Here is a 19,302-nt window from a genome sequence, read left to right on the forward strand (position 1 = left end):
GTTTAAATAGATTAACTCTTTCATAGTACTACCACTCATATTCTTGCTGTGAGAATTGGCTGCTACTGATGCAACTGCCATTGTCAATAGAATAAGCCTCTGCACCACTGTAAAGGAAAAATTTCAAGACTAATTTAGGAGCCTATTGGATTCCAGGCTTGGATTCCCTTTGAAGCTATTTGTATCAATACAGTTTGGTGTTCATTTGTTTTTCTTGTCAACAAAAAGTCACAGTCACACTAACTGTGTAAGAAGGCATATCAACTACGGTTTTATTTATAGGAAAAGATTCTTCTGCACAGTGACCAAGTTGGCTTTCCATATTTTGTAAAATTGAGATGAGATTGTACCCAGCACTAAGCCCACAGAGCGTGGAAATCAGCATCTGAAAACCTGATTCCAGTTGGTAAGTAAGTTGATTTATAGAGATCAATCCAAGAATCTGTAGAAAATATTTTCTCTGCTGTTTGCCTTGACATTCTTGCCTTTTGGATACTCTATCTTTTTCTTCTACATAGAAAGTAAGAACCATGGCTAATAAACTCACACAGTCTCTGTTGATCAGATATGAAACTATATTCTAACAAAATAAAAGGAAACTGACCTGCGTGCTCCATCGCGTTGCATGAGACCCACTGCCTAGAAACAGATTCTAAACTATTCAGTTTTGCCAGCCTGGACTGGTTTTGTTTTCTTTTGTTTTTCCCCAATAGCTAAGCAGAAGAAAAATGTGAGGCTTGCTTCCTAAGCATAAAAGTGCAAGACCTGGAAAAAGCTGTTTCCTCAGACAGCTGGAAAATCCTATTTGCAAACTAGCTTCTGACAGCTTTTTTATGTCCACGCCGAGATTCAATTTTTGCAAGAAAATGCACTCCTGTCAGGGTTGAGGAAGAGCAATGATTTCTCTCCACTCTACCGGAAAGACCACTCTCTGGATGAATGGGCCACTCAAACGGTGGCTCCAATGCGTAGAACTGACCCTTCAGGGGAGACACTCTGGACGAGGCGTGCGGGAGGCGGTGACAGCAGGAGGTGGCAGGTCCCTTTCCCTGTTGCTAACACTTGCGCGACTCAAGTGCCGCTGCTGGCTGCAACAGGATTCAGGCAGCAGTTCCGGACTGGACAGCAGCCACCACCTGCCAAGAATCGGCCCCTCTTGGGATAGGAGACCCTTCTGGCGTCTGTACCCCGAAACCTCCCCTCCCTCCCCCGCCCCCGTACCCCCGGGGCGGTGGCTGGGAATTCTCTGCAACCCTCCGCTACACTCCCACAGCTTGTAGCGCTTGCCTGCCTGCTTCTAAGCTGTCGTGCGCTGCAGGGACAGGTATTTTTGCATGGGGAAGGACCCAGCCCGGCGTCCTGCCAGTCTGCCTCGGGAGCCCCTGATGACAGCGGCCCCGCGATTCCCCGCGTCCTGACAGCCAACCCTGAGCTTTAGGTGCCCCTGTGCAGCTCTCTTTGGCTCGATTCGCTCCGGGACCTGGTGATTCGCGTGCAGCCAGGAGACCGGTGCGAGGTGACATTACTGGACGTCCAACCCTTGCACCACGGTGCGCTCAGCATGCGTTACTTCCTCAGCACGTTCGGGGTGCGCCAGGTCCTCTGCACTCACTTGAGTTTGAGCAGCCCCAGGCGCGACTGGGTGCGGATCCAGCTGAGCTCTGAAGTCCTGACAAAGACGCTGGTCGTCCTGTCGGTGGAAGTGGTCTTCTCCCAACTGGAGCTGGTGACACACAACAGGCTTTTGACCGAGTTTAAACTGCGGTGTTGGACCCAGACCATTGACTGCAGCAAGTTTGGCATCCTCTCCCAGGACTCCTGGGACACGGCTCCCCGCAAGTGCAGGCTCACAGCCCTTCCCCTCGAGAGCAGCCCACTGCCCAACTATGGGCTCTTGGTGGATGCTGCGGGGCCCCCCTGCCCAGAGGCAAGCTGGTGGACTGTGAGACTTTTGTCTGCGCTGCAGTGCTATACCAGCACACTGCCACCTCCTCCCCCAGCAGGGACCACTGCTAGGGTCGTAGAGAAGAGACACGGTTCCCTGGAGGTGTTTGCCTTCGAGCACTTCCGCTGCTAGTAAGGATCCACAGAGCATCTGCCAACACCATGTCCAGGCCCAGCCTCTTGGCCCTGATGGTGCTGGACATCAATCAAATGGTGTTAACGGCCCTGACCCCTGATTCACTGGCACAAAGTACGATGAGTCAGACCCTGATGAGCTAGTGTTCAGCATTCTTAATGTCCCCACAGTCCAACCAGGGCACCGGGGGCAGCAGGGCTAGGTAGTCAGCACTGATGACCCTCTGGGCCCTCCAGTTTCTTTCTTCACCCAGAGAGAGCTGCAGGAGCTCAGAGTTGCTTATTGTCCCCCTAGGAAGAGCTCCACAAGGGATCTGTCTTTCAGCTAGAGCTTAGGGGATTGACAGTGATGGTGCTGCTTCAGAGCCTTTCGCCGTCACTGTGGTGGCAAATCCCATGAATGCCCTGGCTCTGGTAGCTAGCTATCACTTGGGACTACTACTTTTGGAGGGTCAGTCCAGGCCTCTGTCCAGTCCCTATAACCTCCAGATCAGTGACAAAGAAAATCTGGGGAAGTGAAAATGGCAGCAGTCAGGGGTCTGAGACACAGGCAGCTGGTGATTCTTGAGGCACCTACTGGCTACAAATACTTCACACCGGGGGACCTGGCAGCAGGGCAAGTGGTATACTATCATGATGGCAGTGACAACATCATTTTTCAAGTGGAAGATGAGCACTAGCACATGGAGCACCTCCTCCCCCTCACCGTCATACCTGTGGATGATGAACCACCAATACTCAGGGCCAACACAGGACTCTCACTGATGTAAGGGCACCCTTTGTCCTGAGTGCTACAGACATTGATTCGAAGGACTCAACCATCCAGAGGATCGTCCCTAGAGGGAAATGAGAGAGAATGGGATCTGGTCTCTGGTTCCCGCCCTTCTAGTCAGCACCTTAAGGACATGCTGCTTTGGCAGGCTGAACCACCTCTGTCCCTTCCAAACAGTGACTGGCACTACATGGAAAAGGAAGGACTCAGATGGTAGTGACTCAGTGACTGCAGAGAGACATAACGAAAGTCTCTTCTACTGCCACCTTGGCCCACACAGCCCTCAATCTGTAATGGCCCACCTCGCCTTCCATGTGGAAGATGACCATGACCCACTCAATCCATCCAACCAGCACTTCTTCACCATCAAGGTCCAACCTGTGGATTTGCTGAGTCCAGAGCTGTACATAGGATCTACTCTGCAAATGACTGTGCGAGGATATCAACTCACTTCCAGAAGAAATTTCTCCAATATGTTGACTAAGACTCAGATAACAAGAAGCTGTGCTACACCTTACTGACACCCCCAGTGGACACAGGGAGCCACCACCAGATCCAGGCCGGAGAAACTGTGCTCATTGATTCACCAGACATGCCCATCATGCACTTCACTCAGGTCCAGCTAAATCACCACAAGATTGCTTACCAGCCCCCACACACAAGAAGCTGGGGATTATACCTTGGGTTGTACAGTTCACCTACCAGGTAGAGGATGCTGCAAGGCACATTCATAGTTTTCCTGCAGCCCGTGGACAACCAGCCTCCAGAAATTACCAACAAAGACTTTACCATCTCATAGGGAGACAGGCTTATCCTCAGCAGTAATGAGCTGGATGTTATAGATTCTGACACAGATATTGACCAAATTGTCTTCATTTTAGTCCGGGGTTCCCAACATGGTCACTTATAGTACTTCAAAAAATGTATGATCCCAGGGGAATCTTTCACATGAGCTGATATTATTTATGGGAGTGTCTCTTACCAGTGAAGCAGAGACCAGACCAGCCGTGATAGCTTCCATCTGGAGGTAGGTGATGGGGTGTACCACATACCCATCACTGTCAAGGTTTCTGTGCATCTGACTGTGGCCGATGGAAGTCCCAGGCTCTCTATCACAGATAGCCCATCACTGGATATTTCCATAGATGTACTAGAGAATAAAGCCATTGAAATCACCATGAGTGTTACTCACAATAGGAAGGAAATAAATGACTTGATGTCTTTTGCTGTGGAAGACAGCCCTCAATTAGGCACTATTCTGGTCAATGGTTTGCCTACAGAACAATTCACCCAAGAAGACCTCATCAGTGGGGCAGTAACTTCACTGGAGGTGAAGTTGATTTCCAAGAGCAGTGCAATTCCTTCAGCTTCATCCTCTCCAAGGATTCTTCTCACTAGGTAGAGGGGGAAGGCAAAATAAAGAATTTTCAAGTGCAAGTGAGAGTGCTGCCTGTGGACAATGAAGCCCCCAAAGTCTTAGCAGAGGAGTCCTTCACTGTCTACAAAGGTGAGAAGAGCCCCTTGACTTTACAGCATCTCAACACTGAAGATGCTGACACTTCTCAAGATGAAGTCCTATGCAAAGTAATTGGGCAGCCAGCCTCTGGCTACCTGGAGAACATTGCACCAGCTCCTAGCTCAGAAGTGTCCAGGGCTCATAATGCCATCAGTGCCTTTTATATATACCAAGGATTTGAAAGAGGGACACATCAATTATGTACAGAATATCCATGAGGGGGTAGAACCATGAGCAGATCAATTCACATTTTATTGCTCTGATAGCATCAATTTCTCCCCAAATGTCTTCCTCCCAATCATCATCTTACTCACCAATGATGAGCAGCCTGAGCTGAGTTTCTGGTATTAGAAGGGATGAGCCTGGTCATAGATAGCCCACTGCTCAGTGGAGCAGACACTGACCTGCCACCAAATAAGCTTCATTTTCAACTTACAGCCCTCCCTTGCCATGAACAAATTATATGGCAGCTGGCTTCAAGTAACCAGCCCATCTGCAGCTTTACCTTACAGGAGATCCAGAGGCATCCACCATCATGTATAAGTATGGTGACTGGGAGACCACAGAAGACAGCTTTGAGATCGGGCTGAGTGATGGCAAGCAGACTACCCACACAAAGATACCAATTGTGGTGATCCCAGTGAATGGTGCAACCCCTCAGCTGATCATTAACAGTGGACTGAGAGTAGAAACAGGACACTCTAAAGTCATCACAAATAAGGTCCTCAAGGCTATAGATCTTGACTCAGGTGATGAGAACCTCAGTTTTATCCTCCATTCTGGGCCTTAACAAGGGCTTCTATAGAGAATGAGAAAACCTAGAGGAGAAGTGAAGAACAATATCTCCTTGGGAATGAATCTTACCCAGGATGAAATTGATAGAGGCCTCATTTGTTATACTCATACAGGTCAAAAAGGGTTTGTTGATTTTATCAAGTTTGATGTAACAGATGGGATTAATTTTTTAAATAATTTTGTTGAGAAACAAATAGCAATGAAACAGTTTCAAAACTGATTAGTAGGACAGTTTCAATAATTAATACATTGCATATTGTTGTCTTCTTAGTGGTTATTCATTGTACAGGATGCAGACATGATATCCTGTCCACAAACACTATTAGTACAAATCTTTCTACTCATTGAATTAAGAGAAAGTAGCTGTATATCTATCCTAACTGTCAGATGGGGTTAATCTTATAACAGAACAATACTTCTACATTGCTATTAGCAACTTCAACAGGGTCCTTCCTGGAGTAGTCAGCAAAAGGATCATTTTGACAGAAGGGGACAGAGTGACCCTCACCAGTTCACTGCTTAACATAAATGACACTCAAAGCCCTAGGGCACCACTTCACTTCACCATTACATAGGCTCCTGGCCTGGGCCACTTGGCATGTTCTGACCAGCCTGGGGAGTCTATTTCCTGTTTTGCTGAGCCTCAACTAGCTAGCAACAAAATATCCTGTGTCCATATTTCAAATGAGGAGATAAAGAGGGATGCATTTGAGTTCAGAGTGACTGGTGCTTATGGTTCTGTTTTCAGGGCTTTCAAGGTCTTCCTCACAGATGGAGACAACAGGAAAACTGTCTTGACCATCCATAATCTAACTCTGCAGGAAGGAGACAGCAACCTGCTCACTTCTTTAGAGCTGACAGTGGAAGACAAGGGTATGCCAGATGATTTTATTCTCTTTACAATCACTCTTTACAATCCCTATCCATGGTAGGATTCTATATAATGGTAGCCATTCTGTGACTACTTTTACCAAGCAAAACCTGAGTGAGAAATTGATTAGCTACTGGCATGATGGCAGTGACACCACGGAAGACAATTTCTCCTTGACTGTGACAGATGGCATGGACATTTATTTCTATGACTTCCCAGACACTGCCCTGGAGACACACACCCCTCAGGTAATGAGGGTCCACATCACTTCTGTTGACAACAAGGCTCCGCACATTGTCATTAACAGAGGCTCCCCAGCCTTGAAGCAGCTTCACAATGAACACCTGGGCTTCCTCATTACCAGTAAGACTCAAGAGGCAGGAGATGAGGACAGTCTTCATAGGCTCCTGAGGGATAAAGTGACCAGGGGACCAGGGCATGGCTTCATTATCAACACTTGCCTTGGAGACGAGAGCACCCAAGTATTTACACAAGGTCAGTCTCGTTCCTCCCTGATTCCTATGTTTCCCTCCTTAAGGGGAGCTCTCGCAGCTCTTTGCAAAACTATGCTGACCCCAGCCAATCCACGGTAAAATCCATTTCCTGTACAGTATGGCAGAATAAAAACAAAAAAGGAACAACTCCTTTTTCATCTATTTCATCAGTGTGGCCATGTAATAGGAACTCATTTGTATAGAATGCAGTTTCTAATTATACCTTAATGCAATAAAACAACAAGGTAGCTTCCATTTCTGAAATACTGTACATTTGCATTCATTTCTATAATATCAGATTTGATTTTGAATTTTATAAGCAACATCTAGAAATTCTTTGTATATTTTATTAATGTTCATATATTTAAAGACTTTTGATACCTAGAGTTTGGGTATAAATTATTACATTACACATTTTTAGTGTATAATTCCACATCTAATAATGTAATTTCCACATCTAGAAAAGCATTGAAATAAGTTTGTCTAAATGTGTGAAGGACTATGCTTTAAAGATAATTTTCTGTTATATTATTTGAGTTACTACTGATGATGAACTAAAGACAAGGCTGTCTACTTTCCCAAGTGATGCGGCCTGCTGTCTTCTGGTAACTTTTTATGTTATTTTTCAACTTCCTTAAGTAGCTCTGGGCATGCTATATTAAGAGTTGTGCAAAATTTTCCACATACGATACAGGTAAGATAGATGTAATCTCAGAGTAAAACTTGCAGGATGTGTTTAAAACATACTTATTTACATTTTCAAAATTGCTTCTAAAGCAAATGAAATTATGTATGGCACTGTAAGGATTGTTTTTATTAGTCCCTCTGAACAAATTGCCTTTAAAATTATAATATTTACTGATAAGATGCATTTACACATCCAAGAAATAAATTCTCAAAACCCTAAAGGAATAAACAATAGAAAAAAAAAACCCATCATTTTATTTTCACTTTCTTTTCTCTCAAGATGTAACTCCTATTCCAATCCATCCTGACATAGCTTTAATGAATATCCATCATTATGCCAAATTCTATGCTTATGCAAAAAGCTTAACACAAGATAGACTTTTTTACAAGACTTGACTGTCCATAGAGAACAAGGATCCCATAAAGCAAGCACAATGATAATGTGCCCTTTCTTATACATTATCTCAGAGAACATGCATCTCGTATGAGAAGACCTAAAGTAATTTTTATTTTTGCCATTACAGATTTAGGAAGTAGATAGAGTCACGTTCATTTTAACATTATTTCAAATTTTATCTAGTCCAGTATTTCTGTGCCTAATGAAAGCACTAAAGTGATTAGCAACCTTGTTTGCTGTTGCTCCAGTATGACTCAGTGTGATATTTTCTCTTTGTAGCTGACATTGATGAATGCATATCTGCTATGTCTTGAAACAGGGAAGCAACGCAACAAAAGACTTCTATTTCTCGATTGAAGACAGTGGTAAGTCAACAGTAAAATCCTAAAAATGACTCCTTGTGAGTGAAAATCCATACAAAACTGTCCAGCCATGATATTGCAAGCCTGTCATCCCAGCACTCAGTCAGCTGAGGCAAGAGGATCACCAAGAGGTTGAGTCAACCTGGACTACATAGTGAGTTCAAGTTCATATGAACTGCAGAGTGAGAACCTGTCTCAAAACAAAAAAAGCAATATAAACTGGAAAAATTAAATCATTTCTATATAATAATCATAATCAGTAATGTACAAAGAACTAGCAAATTAATTCTTTTTTATTCAATGCTTTACACTCAACCAATGATTCTTGACAAATCAACTCATGAAGAGAAAGCATTGAGAAATTTGAAGAATAAGACATGATGGATGTCCCTGACCTGGATTGAGTGTGATGCTCTAAAAGGCACTGAATTTTATCTTCAATAGATTTGGGGAGCTTAGCTAATGGTCTATTACTCTGGGGGAAAATCCTACTTTTAGATTTTATTGGGATTTGCAGCTGCAGAACTGAATGTTATGGCTCCCAGACCTTTGAACTGTGCTCTTCTTTGTGAAGGGCAAAGTGAATTCTCTGGCATAAAAGAAAACTTGCTAGCAAGCTGCCTGTCTCTGCTGCACCCTTGTCTGTCAACTGTACCTTCTGTCATTATAATGGTGTCAACTAGTTAGCAAAAAGCGTTTTTCTTTACACAGCTAAGGGTACAATAATTATGCATTCAGGAGAAAAATCACTTTGCAATATGACAGGATAATAGCAGAAATTATGCCTGTGTGCTGCTGGCCACTCAATAATCTCTTTTGGTATCACGTGGAACCATTCAAAGGCTAATTTATGGCAAAAGAGCCTGTATAAGAGGCCAGCTGGTATCCTGGATCTGAATCCCAAGGTGCCCCATGTGACCTTGAAGAAGTTCCTTTGTCCCCTTTGTTATTCATTTCCCCATCTATGAAAAACTTACCTTCTTATCTAATCCAAAGGAGTCCCTAGAAGGATTCTGTGACATAATATTAGTGGCACAGAGTAGGTACTCACTGGTAGTGATGGTCTCCTCTTCTGCTGGGGCTAATTTCTGTGCTGGGGAAACACTCATGCCTCCTCTCATCTTCTCACTTAAATTTGAAAACTAACATGTCTTCCCTTTCCAAAGTTCTCAAGAGTCAAAGCTACTAGCAAGATGACATTATGCCTTTTTGTCTAGTTAGTAAAGGAAAGAAAGCTAATGCTTGAAGTGAAGAAGTATTTGAGAGTGAGCATTGCCCTTCTGTTCTTGCTAGGTAAGGAACCCTCCGACTGTGATACTATGCTTGGTATGTAGCAACAGACACAGGAATCGGCTTGTAATGAAGTTTGGGTTTTAAATTTTGGTAGCTAACATTTTTACCACTTTCTAGGAGTCAGGCAGGACACAGTAATACAATGAAAGCACTTTAAATATGAAGGCGGACTTTGAGCAACTTGTCTGAAGTCCTGCAGGTAACAACTGAGGTTGAATCAGGTTTAGGTCTCACCAATTCCAAATCCACTTCTAGTTGCTAGTTAGTCATGCACTACCTATTTTTTGAGAAGATGAAATCATGGAAAGAAGTCAAAGAACAGGTCAAAGATTAAACTTTCTAACCCAACAAAAACACTTTAAAATAAATGATAAGACTGATCAAGTAAACACTCTAAAGATGTGAAGATACATTTGCTGAGAGCTATATCTTAAAACACACACACACACACACACACACACACACACACACACACAGAAGATAGGCAATTTTTGTGCAATCATTTTTCAGTGGATTTTTAAATTGGTCCTGAAAGCCATACACAGAGCTAAGATCCATGTCTACTAAAAATAAACATTCTTGAAACACTTTCCAAATACTGACAAAGATAAACATTTTTGTCTGAATTTTTTACTTGGATTAATCCATCTCTTCATAGTAGCCAACTTAATCTTTTTTCCTTTTAAAAATTATTCCCACTTTTAGCCAGGAATGGTAGTACAGCATTTCAGAGGCTGAAGTAGGAGGATTGCTGTGAGTTCCAGGCTAGCCTGGGCGACAAAGCAAGAATCGGTCTTAAGAGAACAAAATACATAAATACGTAAATAAAACAGTCCCACTTTTAAGGTTGGCAAGATAGCTCAGCTGGACTAAGAGCCGCTTAGGCAAGCGCAAGGACCAGGTTTAGATCCCTGGCACCACATGGTACTCCAGCCCCACCCCTTGGTGTCCTGAGCCGACTACCCAGTCTGGGTATGGTGGCACATGCCTATAATCCCAACACTGGGGAGGCTGAGGCAAGAAGATTACATCGAGTCCAAGCTGCAGAACAAGACCCTGTACCAAACACTTAAAAAGAAATTCCAACTTTTAGAAGATTTCCATAATGGAATATTAACGAAAATTACAATTTTGATGGACGGACATGTAAAAATGTAGTTTCATCCTTGAATTTAAGTGGAACTTCTTGATGTTGGTGTTGTTGTTTACAGTAACAAGAGTAAAAGCCTTAAGAGAAGACTATGTCCAGAACTGTGCATGAGGCATGGGGGTCAGATGAACTCAGGGGTCTTACAGACAGAAGCTCTCAAAAAGTGTTTGAACAGATGAAATTTTGCCAAAATTCCAAAATTGATAACAGGAAGATTTCTGTTTCATGGGATCTGAACCCAGATACCTACATCCAAATCTCACCTTCCGCCCACAGTAGTTTTGTATTCTTGAGAACATGTAGTGTACTTTGTTCATCTGTGGATTAGAGGGAACTGTACAATGTAGCTCATATGATTATTATAAGGACTGTTATTTTATTAATTTCTCTTTGGCACTGTAACAACCACAAATGTAGTGGCTTAAAGCAACACAATCTGCCACCTTACAGTTCTAGAGATCAGAAATACAAAATGGCTTTTCCTACTGTTGTGGTTTGTGTCTAGGTGTCCCCCCAAAGCCTCATGCAGTCCTGGGGCAGCTTCTGGAGTTTGAGATTGATTATTGTGGGTGTGGATGCTGCCCCTGCCCTGGGGTGGGTAATTCGCATTTCAATGTAAGGAGGGAAGAGAAGCTAGCTGCTTGAGCTGCTGCTACTCCTCCCTTTTCACTCTTGCTCTTTGCCCCCTACCATGAAAACGTGTTTTCTGCTATGTGCCGTGCTGCCTTGGAGTCAGCTGAATATGAATTGAAACCTCCAGTAACTGTGAGCTAAATAAACCTTTCCTTCCTTCGGGTGTCAGGTATTTGTCCCAGCAACGAGAAAAGAGTAATTAAGACACCTACTCTACTAAAGTCAAAGTTTTGTCAAGGTTGCATGGCTTTGTAGCTATTCTAGGTCCATTTCCTTGCTCTTCCCAGTAACTTTTAGAAGGTGCCAATTTCTCCACTTGCAGCACAAGAGGTAGCCTCGTCTTTCTCATGCCTCCTAACCCTGGCACCGGCTTCCCTCTTTCACTTCTGTGAACTTTTGTGATTCTAGAATAATTCATCTATCTCAAGATGTATTATTTAATCACTTCTGCAAACATTCCTTTTGCCAAGTAATGTGACATACTTTCCGATTCCAGGAACTAATATATGATGGAATGTTACAGTTTGTATCTAGTTGTCCCCTCAAAGCCTTATACAGTCATGGGGTGGTGGGCTTCTAAAGTTTGTAATTAATTCATGATCACATCTGGAATTATGGGTGTGAGTGCTACAAACTGTGAGCTAAATAAACCTTTTTTCCTTAATTCTGGATGTCAGGTATTTCATCCCAACAATGAGAAAAAATAACTGAGACAGAATTTGGTACTAGGAGTGGTGTTTAGTGACCAATTATTCTCCTTACCACAAGGAGGAAAGGAATCAATACACGTAAAGCCTGTAGAAGAGTTCCTGGAGCATAGCAAGCACTCTATAAATATCCATGAATGTCACCGGTAGAACATTTTAGATTCTGAGACTCTGAACTGCGTCAATTAAACATATTCCAGGTTCATTTATCTTCCTCTTTATATGTCATTATATTCTAAGATTCATAAATATATACTGAAATTTTGAAATATAATATATATATTATATTACACACACACACATATATATATATATATATATATATATATATATATATATATATATCCTAATAGGTCTTTTCTGTTATTCCATTAGTTTTATCCCATTTGATCCTTACCACAATCTGTGAGATAGGTATTATCCAAAGTTTTAAGAAAAGGAAAAGGATTTAAGAATTAAAATGGCTCATACAGGGGCCAGCCAAATAGCTCAGCAGATTAAAGCACCTGCAAGCAGGTGCAGGGGCCAGGGGCTCAATCCTTGGGTCTGCTGTGCCGGCCCTGCCCCTGGGGCATGCTGAGATAGCAACAGAGACTGGGTGTGGTGGGGTGCGCCTATAATCCCAGCTCTTGGGAGGCTGTAAACAGGCGGGTCACTACAAATCTGATCTAGTAGTGAGACCCTGAACACCCTGTAGACTCTTCCCTAAAATATAAAAAAAAAATAATAATAATAATAATAATAATAATAATAATAATAAATAAGTAAATAAATAAATAAAATACCCCATGTAAAGAATCTATCTAAGGGAACTATAGCCGTTTGAATGGACTTTCAACCTGATTGGCCTTGGACTCTGCTCCTTTGCTTCTGATAGGCTTTCTTATACAGCTATTTGTTTCTTTTCCCTAACAGCTTTTAGTATTCTGTTCTTGTGTTCAATTTCTGGAATCTTGACTATCATATGCCATATTGTAGATTACTTTCATCACAGTTAATTTGAGTTCCATATGACTCATTTATCTGTATGTCAAATTCTTTTTCTCTGCTTGGTAAATTTCTGTGAACAAATTTTTTCATGTCATTCACTGTTCCTCTTGCTTTATCATTGACTCTAATTACACTTGTTATTCTTCCTTACATCACCTAGTAGCTGCTGGATTGATTTCTCTTGGCTACTTACTATTTTTAGAAATAATTTATTTAATGATCACTAACTACAGTCCTGTCTTCTATCTTTGAAATTCTGTCTTCACAATGACTCATTCTGCTGCATTTGCTTTCAATGCAAATTTTAATCTCTTGAATGTCTGTCTGAATTTGTTTCATATATTACATTTCTTTTCTATGTTGGACATTCATGGTTTCCATAATTTTGCCAAGCACCACTATATTTTATCTGTACCTGCTCTAGAATTATTAAGTGTATTTTTCACAATGAACACCTTCTTTCTCTGTATTCATCTGAGAAATTAGTTCTGATTTGATTTTTCCTAGAGCCTTATTCATCTGCTTTGTTACCACTTCAGAGAATCCAGGTTGGAGGTCTTCAAGTTGTTCTACCTCATTACCCCCTGAATTTCTCTTGGTGAGCTGGAAGTCTGAGTTCATATCTTGTTTAAGTGTCTTCATATTTTCTATTTTGGGGGGGTTAATTTCCAAATTGATGTGTGTAAATTGTCTATGATGAGTAGCTTTACTGCTAGTATTTAGAACACTTAGGAAATGACTACTTCTCAGAGCTGTCTCCCAGGTGTAGCTGATTCCGTTGCAAGATCCTACCTCTGCATGTACTGACTATGAGAAGTTGCTCCCTGTTTAGCCAGCTCTTGGTTCTTTGGCACCAGCCTATCGTATTTTTAATGACCTTTAGGTAATCTCAGTCTTGGTATATCAGGAAGAATAACTGATTATAGCGATTATGTCACCTTGGACAAAGTGGTGCAATCAGCAATAACAACAACTTCAAACAGCCCAGAAAATGCCATATTGAGGTAACTATTAATTTACCACCTTTAACCATGCGAACTAGATTTGTGGTTTTATAACAAAATGTAAAATAGACTGGAAAATTGTGTAGAATAAATCAGCTCTCAATATGGCAATTTTACTCTCAGGGAAGAAAACTTGAAAAGAGCTAAGGGGGGAAAATAGAAGAAGAGGAAGAGGTTAGAATCAAGTCTGGAGGAAAAAGGAAGAAGACATGGACTTTGAAAATCTGATGAAGACAGGAAGGAGAGAATAAAAACAAGAACAGCATAGACCAGCAACAACAACAACATAAAACTAGAAACTGTGTTCACACTCATTTAAAAACAATAACAATCAAGGAAAGGCAAAATAAAAGAGGAAAAAAATTTAAATAAGGAAAACTAAAAAAAGAAAGAAAAGAAAAACTGTACATGTCAAGGTGTGTTTCTGCTGTCAGTGGTACGCAACGCGGGCAAAGTCTAGACCCGAGCTGACTAATCTCAGAAATCCAGCCATACCTTTATGGCAGGTATTGCATAATCCTAGAAAGCCTACACCTTTAGTTTCGCTCAAGTTCATGTTGGTTTCTGGCCATGAGGCTAGAACCAGATTTTCTCAGCAGTCTGGGTGCCTCCTTCAATCTTGAATTTGGTTCCCTGCCAGTTTGAACTCAGCTTCCTGACCTTGTCATTGGGAGCCACTAGATGAACCGGGCCCTCTCTGAGTTCTGAGGTCAGCTGGCCCTCTCCAAGAAGGCTACTGGCCTATCCCCTCTCCTGGGGAACATCTGAGCCTGAGTAACCCAACAGCTCATGCAGTGCACTGTGTCCGCTGCTCCTGTCCACTGGTGATATTTCCTTGTGCCAACTCACCACAGTGAGTGTAATCATTAAGTACTGCAAACATTCATCAATGAAAACATTTTATAAACCTAAACAAAGTAGTATCAGGGTGGATTCTTCTCAGGTAGGCAGGATTCGACAATTATACTGGTTTCTGACTCACTCCTTAAAATGGAAATTGAAAGTCAGTTTGAATATGCAGTAAAGCAACAAATCTCACACGAGAAAGCAATTACACTTCAAAAATAATTAATAGGGGGAGAAAACACTTTTGAAAGAAAAAGAAATATTATGATGTTCTTTTAATGTTCTTTATTAGTTAGGCAATACCTACTATTCTCAGGGGATATAGTAGTTAGATTGCTTTATTATGAAGGTCCTGACTTTCATTTTCCAGCTCATAAATATCCTTATTACCATACACTTCAATTTAGGAAACATGCTATTGCTTGGAAAGTGTTTATTGAAAAGTTTATGCTCATTCTTGTTTTGCATTATATGATCAGGCTCTTAAAAGATCACTCCAGACATAAATGTAAAATATAACTTTGCAGTTTCATAATTAAGTCCTAAATTTTATACTACACATGTACCATGTAAGTAGATAACTATAAACAAATGCATATGAGTATATATATGTATATACACTCATGTAGTTCTCTAAAAGGAGGAAAACATTAAATTTATCTGAAATATCATAGATCACAAGAAAGATTTTATCCCCTACCTTTAGCTAAAGCAACTAAATCATGATGTAGTTCAGTAAATATTTATTATTACTAGAAGGTCATATACACTTAAACATTCCAGGAAAGAACATAGAAGAATAAGAAAATCACAAATCCCTAATCCTTCTAAACTAAGGTTAATATTTAAAATATTCTGAAATTCATCCATCTTCTCTTAATTCAAAAGCTATATGCTTTGTCATAAATCAAATATGTTTAATTTAAAGCAAAAATTATAGGCAAAGACTGGGGAGATAGCTTGGTAGTCTGAACACCCACCTAGCAAGCACAAGTACCCATTTGATCCCCGTGTTACATGCCATTCTGACCCTGGAACCCCAGACACACCATGCTAGCCCTGAAACCGGGTGTGGTAGGGCACACCTGTAATCCCTGTGCTGGGGAGGCCGAGACAGTAGGATCACTATGGGTCTGAATAAGGCATAATAAGACCCTGTAACAAATTTATATACATATATATGTATATGCAAACTTAGAAGCGGGTATTTATGTATAAATATAATACACGCAAAGTCAAGCCCATAAGTGACTAGAAGAATAGTTGACTAGGAAGACAGTGTGTGTCCATGATGTATCTTAAAATATCATATAAAATTACATAAGCAGTAGAAGTGTGGACTCATAATCTGTGTAGAGAGTGTACCTAGCCCCAAACATGATTATTTTTCTTGTTTCATTTTTTATAAACCTTAGGTTTATTTTAGAGAAAATAAAACTGTTCCTCTGAGTTCTTGCTGGTGAACAGACAATAGCACAAATAACTGAACAATGTTTTTGTCACTTTTAGAAACCAAAAACCACTGCTTTCCTGTTTCCAGTAGGGGAGAATGACTCGTATACAGCCTGTATTGTCTGGAATCACTGAAGACAGTGTTTTCAATAGGAAAATTACCCATTGCATTCTAACTAAGCTTCTTCCAATAAACCAGGCTGCTGGATAGTTTACTAATCACTCTCCATCAAGGCAGCAGGCTGTCTTCATGGGATGTAATGACTCCCACTTCTTAAATCAATTTAGAAAGAGTAAGAATAAATATGCATACATTCATCTACACACTTTCTCTCAGCCTATATTTATGGGAAACTGGGAAAGAAATGCAATACATGTTAGATGCATCGAAGTGGCATGGTCAAGCCCTGCCTCACTAGAAAGGAGTCTATAGTGCAGTGTGTACGCCTGTGCTTGCCCTGGTCGGGCCACTGGGGCCTGTGCCTCAGCAACAGTACAAAACCGGAGTGCCCAGAACAGCATGCTGGTGATTTCCTGGGGGCCTCTCCAGACAGTGTGAAGGTAAGAGACTGTCTGATGAAACAATCAAGAATCGAGAGCTTTGCTAAGTAAGGTTTATTAGAAAAGAGAGCATGCAAATGGAATGCCTTGCCTTTGGTTTTCTTTGTGAGAAAATGAAGACTAGAATGTACTGTTATGCCCTGTGGTCTAATGGGGAAAGGCTCATGGCCTCTGGACTCCAGAGGCCACCTCGGGTGCTCGTGATGCGCGTGAGTCAAGGTATTTATATTTACATTTTCTTCCCACCTTCTATTCTCATTTTCTTCTTCATTCACTCTGTATCTTGGGCCTGCCTTGTAGAATTCACTTGAGATGATCACCATGCTCATTTTATACCTTGTTTCTTCTTTCTCTTTCTTAGCCTGAAATACACTCCCCCTAGTTAACCCTATTTACTCCTACTAAAAGTTTATTTTCCATTGTGGAAACTAGTTTTTAGAAAATATAAAATCCTTTGATGTATTTATTTTAAATACATATATAAACATAGCAGTTTTATTACTAAATAGTCTCTACATCATATAGTAAAGCAATTTTCTCGTATCTGGACAAGAAGATCTACTAAATGTGCTGAAGAAAATGAGCAGTTTGTTATGCTTAGAAGTAGAATTTCTGCTTTATCTCCATAAAATTTCCTTTCTAGATATTTCATGTAAATAAACTCATAACCATATCTGTCCTTTTGTGCTGACATTTCATCCAGCACAATGTTGTCAAGGTTCTCCTTTTTGTTAGATGTACCAGAACATCATTTTTAGAATCCTGTCATATGTATACAGCGCATTCTGTGTGCCCACTCACCTGCTGATGACACTTGGATTGTTTCAACCTTCTGCACCACAGTCAAAAGTTTGAAGTGAGCACTGGTGCGTAAGTATCTTCAACTCCCTTTCCCCAACTTTAGTTATTTACCTAACAATGGAATTGTATTACATTTGGTAACTCTACATTTAGTTTCTTGAACAACTGCCAAACTCTTTTATTGTGAAATAGTCTCTACATCATATACTAAAGCACTTTACTCCTATCTGGACAGAAAGATCTAATAAATGTGCTGAGAAACATGAGCAGATTGTTATGTTTAGAAGTAGAAATTCCCTGAAGCAGAATGCTTTGTTATGATGCCTACTTTTTCATACCTAAGAATATTAGAAAACTCTGCTAAAAAAGAATCTGCAAAAGAGAGGTAAGTGAAATTCTCTCTGAAATTGGCTATGTAAAATGTTTCATTGACACAGGAATTGCAAGGAGCTAGAAATCCGTTGGCTGAGGTTGAGGGTAGATGCTGAATCATACTGGAGTAGCCATTTGTCAGCATGGCTGTACTGCAGCTGGAAGGAGCCAGGCTTGGGAGAGCCAGCTGAGTTACTCAACCAAAAAAGTTATCATCTATTTCAAATGCTTGGGCCAGCCAGAGAGCTCAGCAGACTAAAGTGCCTGCTTAGGCAGGCTCAGGGACCAGGGTTTGATCCCACGTGCTGTGTTGGACTTGCCCCCGGGTCATGCTGAGACTGACTAGGACTGAGACTGGATGTGGTGGAGTGCACCTGTAGTCCCAGCACTTGGGAGGCTGGAAACAGGAGGATCACTACTCGTCCAATCTGTGTAGTGAGACCCTGTAGACCCTGCACTAAATACATTAAAAAGTAAAAGCAAAAACAAATGCCTTGTGGTCTCCAATTCTTCTGATAAAAGCAGAATGTGTGTGAATTAGTATGAAACTGATCAAAGATGAGCTTTTCAAGATAATGACTTTCTAAGTGACTGAATGTAAGGGTTAAAGTTAAAACAAATGATTATTTGAAGCATGATGCACAATAGATTTCTTATGTCCTTTTTTTCCCCTAGTCTCTTGTTTTCTTTTATTATCTCTTTTTTGGGAGGCAAACATTTACTTTAAAGAGTATAGAAATGATTGAACCTATTTCCTTTTTTAATGAGTCTGATTTAGGGTACAATCCTGAACTATTTAAGTATTGCCCAATATTTAGTCTCAGTTGCCAAAATTGTTTATGCAGATGAATCAAAGAGACCAAATGCAAAACAATTTTCTTGCTAAGTAGTTTATTTTCAGTACAATGGATCTATAGATATTAATCAAAGAGATATGCAAACAAAGTTCAACAAGCTGCTGTTTTTATTAATTTGTAACTAACATGTAGCATTTCCAATACTTATAGATAAATGTAGGTAACAAATGACAATACAATTTACTAGCACAATTTACTAGCTGTATACTTATAACTAGTAGAAATGTTAACTTACAAGCATTGTAGATAAACCAAAATATCCATTCTATTATCATTTATATTTTGGTAGGGATTTTATCATAAATTTCCATTTAGCAGCTTTACTGAGACAATTCACATAGCATAGAATGCACCCACTTAAAGTACACAACTTAAGTCAGCATTGTGGCACACGCCGCTAATTCCAGGACACTAGGAGGCCAAGGCAGCAGACCACAAGTTTAAGCCCAGTCAGAGCAGCTTGCCAACCAGCTGAGCATGTAGCTCAGTACAAAAGTCCTGGGGTTCAATCCCTAGTATTACCAAAAAATAACTAAATAAAATAATAAAAAGTAGAGTGGACAATTAGTAGATTTTAGTATATTACATTATATTTTATCATTTCAGCCCTTTCTTTCTTTCTTTCTTTCTTTCTTTCTTTCTTTCTTTCTTTCTTTCTTTCTT

General features: G+C 40.8%; 1 protein-coding gene across 1 annotated transcript in view; it reads left to right on the plus strand.

The window, feature by feature from the left end:
* The first annotated feature begins 964 nt into the window (after nucleotides 1-964).
* Frem3 (FRAS1 related extracellular matrix 3) overlaps nucleotides 965-19,302 on the plus strand; it is a 60,287-nt gene continuing 41,949 nt past the window's right edge. Inside the window, 22 exon segments of the mRNA XM_023705721.1 lie at nucleotides 965-1,149; nucleotides 1,303-1,904; nucleotides 1,907-2,197; nucleotides 2,200-2,416; nucleotides 2,418-2,587; nucleotides 2,590-2,850; nucleotides 2,853-2,913; nucleotides 2,915-3,057; nucleotides 3,060-3,098; nucleotides 3,101-3,292; nucleotides 3,295-3,506; nucleotides 3,509-3,570; nucleotides 3,572-4,170; nucleotides 4,173-4,534; nucleotides 4,536-4,698; nucleotides 4,701-4,883; nucleotides 4,886-5,314; nucleotides 5,547-6,070; nucleotides 6,072-6,528; nucleotides 7,891-7,899; nucleotides 7,902-7,976; nucleotides 13,630-13,750. Coding sequence (XP_023561489.1) covers nucleotides 965-1,149; nucleotides 1,303-1,904; nucleotides 1,907-2,197; nucleotides 2,200-2,416; nucleotides 2,418-2,587; nucleotides 2,590-2,850; nucleotides 2,853-2,913; nucleotides 2,915-3,057; nucleotides 3,060-3,098; nucleotides 3,101-3,292; nucleotides 3,295-3,506; nucleotides 3,509-3,570; nucleotides 3,572-4,170; nucleotides 4,173-4,534; nucleotides 4,536-4,698; nucleotides 4,701-4,883; nucleotides 4,886-5,314; nucleotides 5,547-6,070; nucleotides 6,072-6,528; nucleotides 7,891-7,899; nucleotides 7,902-7,976; nucleotides 13,630-13,750 — 5,357 coding nt within the window.

The sequence above is a fragment of the Octodon degus genome, unplaced genomic scaffold, assembly GCF_000260255.1.
Source record: "Octodon degus isolate 3935 unplaced genomic scaffold, OctDeg1.0 scaffold00227, whole genome shotgun sequence".
Classification (NCBI taxonomy): domain Eukaryota; kingdom Metazoa; phylum Chordata; class Mammalia; order Rodentia; family Octodontidae; genus Octodon; species Octodon degus.